The sequence below is a fragment of the Parasteatoda tepidariorum genome, chromosome 8 (genome assembly GCF_043381705.1).
Source record: "Parasteatoda tepidariorum isolate YZ-2023 chromosome 8, CAS_Ptep_4.0, whole genome shotgun sequence".
In the NCBI taxonomy this organism is placed as follows: Eukaryota; Metazoa; Arthropoda; class Arachnida; order Araneae; family Theridiidae; genus Parasteatoda; species Parasteatoda tepidariorum.
The window spans coordinates 29138280-29151212 of NC_092211.1; the positions used below are offsets into that span (position 1 = coordinate 29138280).

Genomic DNA, 12933 nt, shown 5'->3' on the forward strand with positions numbered 1-12933 from the left:
GTAAACAGTTTCAAAATTAGAATGGTAAAAAATGTTTTTTACCGTAAACTTTACGGCTAATTGGATGGGCAGAATGCTGTCGACTATTTTACTATAATTTCAGAATGCAAATTTTAACAGCGTTTAATATAAATGCAAAATTTCTCTGCGAAAACTAATAATGTAGTTTTATTTGCCGGGGAAAATTTTTTCACTGCATGTTATTTATTATAAATAAAAAAAAATATTTTGTTGCTATGAATTAGAATATAGATTTTAGAATTTGCTGTAATTTATTGATCATTTCCTAAGCAATTTTAAGTTTAAATTTATTTTAGGAGTTATAGTTTTATTGAGTTATGTAAAATCATATTGAAGAAATTTTATTTCTGTTTTTGTGCCTTAAAAACCAATTTTTATGAATCATATTTTGATTAGATCAATATATGCGAATGAGTACCTACTATAACTTATGTTGGTACATAAAACTTTTTTCGTCTTAGTTTTATATGAATTAACAAAAGTGTTTTTTGAAAAATCATTTTTTTAATTAATTAGGAAAAATACATGGTTAAAAAGTTAAGGACTCAAATATATTTTTATTATATTTGCATTCGGAATTTTATACAGATTACATGGAGAAAAAAATTCTGGTAAATTTACCGTAATGTATAGTAGTGATATTTTTGATAAAAAAAAACTGTAATTCTGTCACTAAAAACCAAATAATACAGTGCTTAAATCATTCATTTTGTTATTTTCCGTTTATGTGGTAACGGCTTACGGGAAATTCTAGCTTTCAAAATAGTTCTTATAATCACACATTTAGTAAGAAATACAAAACTGAATAGCTTATTTAATCTAATAAATAGTTTTTACCCCATGCTCTATGGCCTCAGGATAAAATTAACAATTTCTACCATATTTACCAAATTTTATCACCTATTATTAAACCATATTTCATTGTTCATTTTACCAAAATTTTATCAAAGTATTTCGGAAAAAATTACCTAACTTTTTGGTGTTTTCAAAGAGCTAGAAATAGGATAAATTTTACCATATTTTGATAGTTTTGACAATATTTTTTTCTTAATGTAGAGCTTTCCACTAGGAAAATGTATTTTACCATTATATAAAAGTGTCTAACTAAAAAACTCTTTTTCATTTTTTATATAATTCTACATAAAGGTTTTTAAAAATTAATTTTCAAATATCTCAAAAAATTTTAATTAATAAAGAATGAATGGATTAATCGAATTAATAAAGAATGAATTAATAAAGAATGAGCGTCCGATACTCACCTTAGAAGTTTAGTCATTCTGTCAGTTATCGGCGCTTTAAGGTTAGATAACAATGTATGAGCTCCATATTGACTTTGTTGGGCTTCGGGGTCTTGAGGTCTCCTGAAATAATAAATTTTTCCCTGATTACTACAATATAAAAAATATCAGTTTACAGTTGCCACCATTTTGGATGTTGGGGTAAGCTGAATGTATTTTTAAGTTCAGATATGTAGTTATCATGAAAACGATTATACAAAATAGAAAAAATAACAATTATTTAGAGGAAATATAGATAACAAATATAAATAAGAAATAAGAAATATAAATAATAAATAATTTTTTTTGTTTTATGCCTGTTTAGGCAGCGGGGGAGCGATTGTTTCTGTTTTTCAGTGGCGCCATCTATGGCCAGGAATTCGACTTCTGCCACGCCATTCACACAACCACAACCCGTTTATAGGGCGGGTCACATTCACACACAAAGAAAGGACATAGAACACAGAGAGAGAGAAAGAAACAGCCATGCCTTGCCCGGGATTCGAGTCCAGGACCTTTCTGATGCAAGGACAGTTCCCTGCCCCCTACGCAGGCCGGTCGGCAATAATAAATATAAATAATAAATGCAAATAATAATGAAAAAAAAAGATAAATAGATTTATAATAGTGAAAAAATAAAGGAAAATGTGACTACATGCATTGTCAACATTGGATACTCCGACCCTCCTACTACCATAGGATATATGGAGAAAGATATTGATCCGAAAAATGTACACTACAGACACCTGGATGGCAACCGTAACATATAAACACTGATGTGAAGAACATACAGCAAAATAAAATTTAAAAATGACGAAGTGGTAGTAAAACAACAAAGTTGAATCAAGTAAAAAGTTTACAACAGAGTTTACCGCAACACCGAAAATAATGGCAAATAACACAAAAAAATTACTCAGTTAAAAATATTGTGTACATAGTAAAAATTTTCAGTATATAGTTGTCACAATTTTTAGTGCTATGAGTTGTCTTGTGTTAGAGTGCATTTAATAATCAAAATACAGTTTTAAGTACAGAACTATAATAATCGAGAAAAAATTACATAAAATTGACAAAAGAATTGTTTCAAACAATTAGTGAGAATATATTACTAAAAATGTGCTTCTTTTTAAACAAAGTGTTTGTACAATGAAGCCTCAGAATTGATTCTAGTGTGAAATTTTGTGTTGTCAGTAAACAAACAAACTAAACAGTGAAAAGTAATTAAAAAATGCGACCACATGGACTGGAAAAATTTCAGTTTACCTCAACACGAGTTTCAGTTTACTTCAAAGATGGGGAAACTATATATCAAAAATTTTAGCAGTGCAGAAAATCATAATAAACGAAACATTTTTTTTTAATAGTTAGATTTTTCAGACTGTAAAAAGTGACGTGCTTTTGCATATTTGTGTATAGGATTTATAAAAACTTTATTTCATTAAAAGAATAATACAATTATATTGAATTTAGAAATATTCAAAATATAAAAAAAAATTCATAACAACTTTATATTAAAGCCATAAAAGTAATCTACTATTTCAAGTTAGATACATTGATTAAATATAGACGTGTTTATAAAACTGAGGAATCTACGTAAAATCTTTGTAGAAAAAGCATTTAAAGGACAAAAATCTTGTACAAACAAAACTCTGCATCAACAAAAAACAGTACTGGTATTGATAATCCAGCTAAAAAATATTTCATTTAGAAAATAGTGAAATTGCTTTGGGTCTTTTATCTCAAGTGTACTGTATACGTGAGATTTGCTGGTTGGAAAGTTTGTCTCACAATATTTTGTTAGCGGTAGTTTTGTCTCGCGAGATTCTGAGTCAGATAAAGTTTTTCAACATTTTCGCCAAGTAAAATTTGTGTCACGAGATTTCATTCGCGGGTGATATTATCTCTTGTGAAATTAGTGAGAAATTTTGAATCTCAAAATTCTGTTCGAGAGAGTTTTTGCATTTCAAGACCTTGAGTTATCTGATTCTATGCTTAAGATTTTGTTTTTCATGATACTGTCTACTTGAGATTTTATCTCGCGAGATTCTGAGGGAGATAATGTTTCGAGATTTTATTCGTGGGAGATATTATAACTCGAGATTCCGTTCATGTGAGATTTTGAATTTCAAAATTCTTTTTAAGAGAGTTTTTGCTTTTCGAGATTTTGACTTATGCGTAAAATTTTGTTTTTCGTGATACTGTCTGCCTTTGAGAGTTTGTATCACGAAATTCTTGCCAAATATAATATTAAAAGAAAAAAAAATTATGGGCTGCGTTGTGTAATACCAACTAATGTAAAACATGATTGACAAGCTTTGCTGTTTTTGCAGTTTTCTGTTGTTTTGATTGTTGAATATTTTGAAAGCTGAAGTTTTTTTTTGTGGGTTTACATATAATTTTAATGAATAACTTTGTAAGCGAGTTTTCAGTTTTGTGGATGCTCTACTGCGAGTTTTGGCCCAAAAATAAAGATCTTCGTTGTTAAAGTTTGATAAAGACAAAAAAAAAGTGGAATTTGCAAGAATTTTCTGGGAAACTTTGATTTTTCTAAATGTAAATAATCTATCTTTACCAATTAGTAAAGAAATCATAAGAAGCAAGATGATGAAGCGGTGAGATATTACGTGATTAAGGACTTCATTCGTTTCAAAAATATATAAATTGGAAATAACAGTTGACATGTTTCAAGCCCTCGAATAAAGCCTCCAATTTTTAGACTTGCTAGAAGTGAATAAGAAAAAAAAATATTTCGAAATATAAAACGTAAAGTTGCCCACGAAAAGTGGAAAAAAAAGTGAGAAACAAAACTAGAAAAACCACTGCAGTAAAGAGAAAAAAAGAAGATGAAAAACGGAACAAGAAAAACCACAATGGCCGAGAGTGGTAAATCAGGGTAAAAGCTTTCTCACATGCTATGGAGAGGTGGGGAGAAACTAATGTCGTTAATAAAGGAGTCAGCATTCATATGAACGTAACAAGATTCCAGAAAATCAAGATGAGCTGATGTGACTGGGATGGAAATAGTTTTGTCATTGTTGAAATTGAATTTATTCTCAAGATTCCAACAATATGCAGCAATTGACTATTCCTCGTATTCGTGATAACGGACATATCCATCACATCTATCGTGTTCGTTAAGAGTTTTAAAATTTAGATTTAAGGAAATGTCAGTCTTGAAAATATGCATCTGACAAGTCTTGTTTGCGACTGTATTGCGCTTTTGTTCTCGCGTGATTTTGAGCACTTAAAACATATCAACCGTTATTTCCCATTTGTAGATTTTTAAAGCGAATGAACTTTTTAACCTCTTCCTTCTCGCTCCCGTGAAAATGACAGGGTGAGGTTTCGCCCTCTATTTCTCGCTCCCGTGGTATTGACGGGCTGGAGTGTTCAGTAGTAACGCGCCAATAAGAATAAAACTAATTCATTTCTTTTGCCCGGAAAAAAATTTATATCTCATTTTACACACCAGATGGCAGTACCAAGATATTTTTAAGGTAATTGTAGATAGTTAGTTTATTTTTAACTAGGTGTCAGCAATAATCAAATACGTAATACAAATACAAAAGCCAAAAAACAGGCACTTTTAAGACAGTTTTCTTGAAAATTAACCGATCATTAAGGGGTTAATGACCGTTATCTTACCTTAGGGTATACGCTTATCTTAACCTTATTTCATGCCGTTAACATTTAAACTGCGTCAAAAATTCTCAAAAAGTACTAAAAAACAATTTGGATAGCTGATTTATTTTAGATGTCCTTTTCACGTTAAATTTGGGAACAAATTCTCTTTTTATTCTACATTTGAAAAGATAAATATGATGTTAATTTTTCTATTCTCACTCTTGCTTCACTAAAATCATTCTTAATTAAATGATAATAAATAATTGAAAAAATAGTTTTGGAAAAGTATTTAATACAGATGTGGAACTTTTAAGTTCGTTTAGTTGTTAGATGATACTTTAATTACGAAATTAAAGTTCTTTTTATAATAATATTTACTTAAATCGCTATCATCAATTCTAATTAGAATATTTATATACTTAAGAAACTACTTTTATTTCCTGTTCCGCCAACATAACCTTTTTCGCGATTAACAATCTTGTCATAGGAGAACATGATCCAAACTCTCATTCACTAATGCAAGTAATGATGGTAATTAGGGAAGGACATTTAGGGAAGACGTGGGAATAATTTACATTGGAATAATTTGACCATTATTTCTTATCAGGAAAAAATGTCAATGGTTAAGTTCTCTTTTATAACGTTATCTTTAAATAGATTCACACACTATATGTTTGAAATAATTTAGTTAACAATGCAATTGCGGCTTTAAAATTTTTTAGATACAGAAATATTGTTTTTGTGTATTTAAAGAAACCGGACATTGGTATTGAATTTTAAGCAGGATACGTACTTCTGCAAATAAAAGTTTTGAAGTAATTAAAACAGTATTTTATCTCAAAATATTAAGCAAATAATATGTTTCCCTGTCTGATTTAACATGAACTTGCCTAGAAATTTTAAATATAATGCTATATATTTTACGAAATGCGATAAAATATTTGTTCAATTTGAGAAATACTTCATAAGGAATTTTACTTTTCTCATAAAAATCGTTACTACTTGATGGCTCATTAGGGACATAGAGTGCTAGCTTTTAAGAAAAGTAAGCAAATTTAAAATTGATGATTAATTGATGAATGGTTGACTGATTCGTGTATTGATGCTTTCACTTGCTATTAATAGCTTCGTGTGAAAGTCAACTCGTAAAAGACAAAGTTGAAACTTATAAATGTGACAGTGATTCTGAAAGTACACAGGACACAGGCAAAGCTACATTGAGTGTGGGTTTAGCACTGTAAAAAAATTTAAGTGAAGATCAACACCAAAAATAGTGGCAATACTTTACACCAAAGCGAAACGCCATAAATAACACTAGTGTTTTATTACAACAAAGTTCTTCAATGTGTGAAGCAACTGCCACAATTTTTGTTATACAGCAATACTAAAATGTATAATTACAGTCAGAAAAGATAAAAATAAGAGCCATCAAATATATATTTACAGTACAATATAAAGTAAGAATAATTAATTTAGAATGTACATATATTCTCTAATTCCTGAAATAAAATTTGTTTGTGAATCAAACATAAGCGTAGTACAAAGAGAATCTTATGAGAATTTGATTTAGGCTTAACAGATCTGAAGTAGATGGGAATTATACATTATAAAATAAGTTAAAACAGTTCTCAGAAATTTAAAAATGAAAGTATAATTATCTTTATTATACAACTAAGAACATGAATAAATATTTAACGGTGTATTTTTGTTTCTGTTGATGAATAAAAGCATGGAAATTAACAATAAATTTCTATAGCTTTTTCCAGATTGTAAATTAACTACTAGCTATATTGTACTTGGCGCTTCTTGAAATTTTTGATATTCAAAGTGCGCCAACATTCAGATTTAAATTCAACAGTTCAGATTTAAATTACGCCATTCAAATCGAATATGAATACAATATTTTGGGTCATTTAACATCATATACTGAGAGATATTACACCACAGTTTTTGCAGTGAGCTTTAATTATGTATTGTAAAAAAAGAGCAAATAGAAGTAAATGTGCTCTATATAAGTGAAAATTTTATGAAAAGTTTATATCATCAAATATGAAATCATAGAAATTTTCTAAATGAAAAATTCAAAGCACAGCCACTGCTTCGGGTGTTAAAATTTAAGTAAAATTTTGCTTTGATGCGCGAAAACGGTTAGACTCAAAAACTTGAAATTAAGAAAATGTGTAGAAAAGTGGGTCGAATAAAAAGAGATGAAATAAAAAAAATAACATTCAATAAATAATTCGAGAGCTGTTAAACTTGAGGTGCATAAAAACCCTCCAGGCCATTTTGCAGGCTACATTATTACAACTATAGAATTGATATTTGATGCCCTGAAATGGACTTTTTTCTTTTCAAAATTGTAACTTGTTTGAATGTTTTTAGTGCTTTTTCGATTTTTTTGGCTTTGTGTTACATTTGTTTTATAGCTCAAAAGTTATTAGATTTAGAAACTTGAAATTACGATGGGGTGGTAAAAATAAGCAAAAAAAAAATGTCGAATAAAAAGAATTTAAATTCGGTAATTTATTCTATTATCAAAATACAACTGTTTAAAATGTTACAGTTAAGTTAGAAGTAAAAATAATACCATATGTTCAACAAATTTTTCTGACAGTGAATTCCTTCAGAGAATGAATTTTTTTTACGGAACGATAAATAACCTTTAGCATAAATAACATTTCCATATAATATATTTGTTGTCTTTAGAAACTTGAAATTACGATGAGGTAATAAGAAATAAGCAAAAAAAAAACTGTCGACTAAAAAAATTTAAATTCGGTAATTAATTCTAGTATCAAAATACAACTGCTTAAAATGTATCTGTTAAGTTAGAAGTAAAAATAATACCATACGTTCAAAAAATTTTTCTGACGGTGAATTTCTTCACAGAAGGAATTTTTTTAACGGAACGATAAATAACCTTTAACATAAATAACATTTCCATATAATATAATGGTTGTCTACCTGTAGAGAATTTCTTAGATTTTTTTTCTCTGGAAAATGCACTCGAATTTTGTTTATCCTTTTTAATTTGCATCGTTCTTGATGAACGTTGCATTCAAAAGTTGGAATTTCTGGGTAACCCATCTACTCACTCAGATGCATTTTTTTGGAAACAATCCCATCATTCACTCCAGCAGAATGATTCCATTTAAATGCTGATTTAGAATATTTATAACTTAATTTTTTAAATAATATTCGTAACTATATAGTTTTGAAATTAGCATATTGACTAAATATTTTCGTGTATTTATTTAAATGCCTTCAAAAAGACTATTTAAGTTCATTTTAAACGAACTATCTTTTTTTTTTAGCTGTTCACAGTAAACATACGAAGTCACAATCACAGCAATTTACAATCGAGCTGTCTTTCATGACACATTCTGTTCTTTGGAGATTTTCCTCCTGCCTGTAGTAGGTACCAATTATAATACAAACTGTAATTTCTTTTAAAACTTGTAACCTGAACTTAAAAAAAGACAAGAATTAAGTTTCGTTTCATAATTCAAAAAATTATCAACATGCTGTTAAAGGCCGCTGGATTGGAAAATCACGGAATGGAAGACCCACTAAAAACATTCGCTTTATTCAAGTGTTCGTTATATATTGAGTTTATTACAGCAGATCAAATGATAATGAAACGATTATTGAGAAATAATTGGTAATCTAAGAAATCTGTTCCATTAATTAAATTATGAAACATATTTCTTTGTCTAACCATATTCAACTCCTTAGAAGAATTAAATAATAATATCTCAGACCAATATCTTAAGTCTTACAGTGAACAACATTTAGAACCCAATTGCTAATTGAGTCATTGTTCGTTGCATCTGCGATAGGTAATCAATGCTTGATCGCACTGATCAGGTTGGCTAAAGAACATACGCAGCCAGGCGTTTATTCTGAGTTAGAGAAAAGAAGTTGCAGCTACATTTAAGAAGATCCCTCTGTTTTTCTTTTTGGATTTCATTGCTATTTGTTGTATGCGTCTTTTTAGGTATAGGTGTAATAGGCTTAAGATTTTGAGAGTCCATCGTTAATAATTTTCATTAAAAGAAAATTAAATATTTTGTAAGAAAATCAAAACTGCAAATAAAAGAAATTGAAATACTGTCTGGTACAGGTATATTACGTACGTGAAAAAATCTTTCCATAGTTTATTATATAGGTTGATTAAAAATTTATAATTTCAGTTTTCTCTGCGAAAAAAATCTTTTGATAGTTTATAATTTAGGTTTATTAAAAATTTATGATTTTAGTTTTTATTACTGAAAATACAGTTTAAAATGTTCAAAATATAGATTGAAATGCAAAGTTTCATGATTTCAAATTTCCAAAATCAAACATGCAAGATAATGAATAATAAGGAAAAATAACTTTTTTTACATTGTTTTAGTGATTTGCATCTCAGCATAAATTTTTCTTCAGTGCTTTTCTTAATCGAAAATAATGTAAAAAAAAGTTTAAAATAAGGACTATTTTAAATGTTATTAAAAAACGTAAAACAGTATATAATATAAATATTAAAAATATGAATATTGAATAAAATATTTCAATATTTGTTTGCAATGAACTTACAAAAATAAAATTGCATCTATACACTGAAAGAAAAATATGAACAAAACTACTAGAATTTGGTAAATTTGCCGTGTTTCTGGATCTATGAGAGCATTCAAGAGATCGGCAATTTTTACTAAAGCGCTTTGGTAAAGATTTTGGTAAAATTAACAGCAAAATATGTTTCTTTTAACCTGTGAAAAAATTTGGTAAATTTGGTAATTTTTTTATAATATCTGATAACTTCGAACATAGCATAAAAATCATTCATTCAATTAAATTTATTTTTCCTTCTTGTATTTTAATTAATGTTGGGTAAAAAGAACTATAATTTTGAAAATAAGAATTTATGTTAAACCGTTTTCATAGAACGAAAAAAATTAACGGTTTAAAAAAAATATTTTGGTTTCATTAATCCGAATTATGTTTTTTTTGAACGAGATGTCATATGGTATGGTGATTTTATCAAAATGTTTTTCTTTATGTAATATTAAACAATTTTTTACTACTAACTGTTTCTGACAGCGACATATTTTAGAAATGATATTCTTTTCCTTGTCAGAGATAATATCTATTAAATTATTAATCTGCATTTTAATTTTAATATGCATGAACCATTATCTGTTCTTATAAGTAAAATGTTAAGACAACCAAATGAAAAATATGCATTCTTTATTTTTATTTTTCATACTATCAAGTCCGGTTTTGACAAATTGTTTGAGGGCTTAGAATGGAAATTGCATTTCTTTTAATGCTAACTATAAACAATTTTTAAAAATTTTTCAAACCAGAAAAAGAAAGCGACATTTTATTCTGGCTTTTTGTTTGCAGCAATTTATAATACAAATACTCCAGGGCTTTAAATTCCTTCTTAAAGTTTTTGGTTTTATTCTATTTGCAAAGATTTATTTTAGAAAAAGAATATATGGTGTTGTTTATCTTAAGACTCATCCTCTGGGAATACAATGCTACACGCGAAACTTTCCTTCACTGAATGAAAAGTAAGTTCTATACATTATATTTTGAAAGCCTAACACAGATATATTTGTTTTCCCTCGTTGAAATTTAATTTCAAATAATTTATTTTAACCATATTTTCAATAAACATATTATAGAGTCAGTCATTTCCATATCTAAAACTTTTTGTAATAAATAACCCAGAATATATCTGCATTTACACAAAAGTATGCATATCTAAATTTAAATGGCTTTAATGACTTTAAGATAATACATAGACAAAATTCAGAACAGAATGGAAAATTTCAATAAATTATTTCAAATTTGTTCTATGATCATAAGAGCTAAATGTTTTAAATCAGCATTACTAAATTCTGAAAAAATTGTTTCCTAGTTAAATATTTTTGCTACCTAACAACAAATATACAGGATGATTTTAAAAAGATGGGCAAAATTTTAGGAAGTGATAGTACACACCCAAGCAAACAATTTTAATCAAAGAATGCATGGTCGAAAACAAAACGCAAAGGTGCTGGCGCATTTGGAAAGTTGTTTGATGCAAACGTGAAAGCTCCATTCCTGTAGCGAGTTACTGCGCTGCGTTACTTGTCGCCAAGCTTTCGGCAGCAGCAAGGAAAGTTCGTGATATGCCTGGTGTGTTTCAGAATGTTCGCCTATCTTTTCTTCGCCGTTGTACTGTGTGCATAGCCGCTGCCGGCCACTTTTTTGAACACTTATTGTAATCACATGCCATTAAATTTGCTTTTATAACTTAACTTCATTATTCTTTGTGTGTTTTTGAATCATATAAGAACACAAACTTTGACGCCCTCTAGCGGTTTTGCGTTTTGTTTTCGACCCAATAATTCTTTGATAAAAATGGTTTGCTTAGGTGTGTACTATCAATTCCTAAAATTTTGCCCAACTTCTTAGAATCGCCCTGTATAGTACACTTTTTGCAAAATTCCAATTTCAGAACTAAAAATTAGCAAGAGTAAAGCACAAATGCACATCACTTTAATAGCATGTTGAGCAAACAACTGGACAAACAGGAAACTGGCACATGATTTAAAAAGAACAAATTAATTTTATTTGATCATCATTATCAGAAGGTGAACATCTGAGTGACACACAAATTGAAGTGGCTTGGAATAAAAATTAGGGAAAACCTTACAAAATAGTCTCGAAATAATGTTTTGTCTTAGGGAAAACCTGAAAAGTTACAATTAGTCTATTAAATAGGTCAAGGGAAAAGTATGTTTCTCACAGTTAGTAAGGGGAAAACTAAAACTAAGCTAAACTCAGAGGCGCGGCAGCCCATAGAGGGTCAAGGCCTACTGTGCCCATCTCTTGACCTTAGGCTCTGGGGTGCAGGAACAGACGTTCCGGCCAGGTGGTCAGCCGCACGCGGAACCCCCAGTGTTCAGTTTCCAAGATTGCTTGGTACTCATTTATCGCCCCACTGAAGGGATGAAAGGCTGAGTCAACCTTGCCCGGTCTGAGGATCGAACCAGGGACCTGAGGCACGACAGCGCGAAGCGCTACCACTCAGCCATCGGGCGTCAAGGGGAAAACTATAAAATGTAAAAATTCATACATACTTTCGATCTTAATATTGAATAAGAAAAGTGGAAGGGAATAGTTAAGCGTGAGAAAGCTCTTAGTTTTGAATAATAAAAGAAGATTTAGAAAAAGAAATAACATAAAAATATTAGTTCAAGCTTTTTATGCTACATCACCTTCCCCGAAAATTTTAATTACCATCCAAATTTTAAATTTTTTTTTTCTATTTGCAGTACTTTCTCTATGTTAGAAGTACAATTTACATGAAAAGAATGAAATTTGTAATCTTAACTTGCAATCAATATATAAAAATAATATGTAAATGCATACTTTTGTAATCAATATAAAATGCAATTAATTTAACGCACAGTTTGCTGCAGATAAATGTTTATACTACGTTACAATTCGCCAGTTTTCTTAAAAAAAATTTAATATTTTTTCTGATTTTCTGTCAGCTTAGTTCAAAATCATTTGTTTATATTTCCTGATGACAGTCTTCCACCAATAAATAGTCTTCTTCCTCCAATTAACTTTCTATTCTTTTTGTTTAAAATTGTAAATTTCCACATGCAAATATTCAAAAACATGAGATATAAAAATATGAAAATAGCTGTTCACATATTTTGTTATTTGAAAAAAAAATCAATCTGACTTCATCGGTATTGTTTACCTTCTTTTAAAAAAACAACACAGTAGCCATTATTTTCGTTTAAGACTTCAGTATTGTTTTTATTTTACTTTATTTATAATAACACCAATTACTTTTCTAATAGGGAAATATTTCGTTAATTACCATTAAAGCAAATGTACAGATCAAAATAAATAAAATCGTTAATCATCAATATAAATACCATTTAAAAAATCAATAGAATTTGTCAAATAAATATTAACACTGATAATATTTATTTCTTATTAAAATTTTATTTAAAGTGCT

The 12933-nt window shown here is 28.9% G+C and overlaps 1 protein-coding gene across 1 annotated transcript in view; it reads right to left on the minus strand.

The window, feature by feature from the left end:
* Positions 1–12933, minus strand: part of LOC107454468 (vesicular glutamate transporter 1-like) — a 184148-nt gene that overhangs the window by 75677 nt on the left and 95538 nt on the right. The window contains exon 2 of the mRNA XM_043041473.2: positions 1281–1382. Within this exon, the coding sequence (XP_042897407.2) occupies positions 1281–1382 (102 nt within the window). The remainder of the gene's footprint in view (positions 1–1280; positions 1383–12933) is intronic.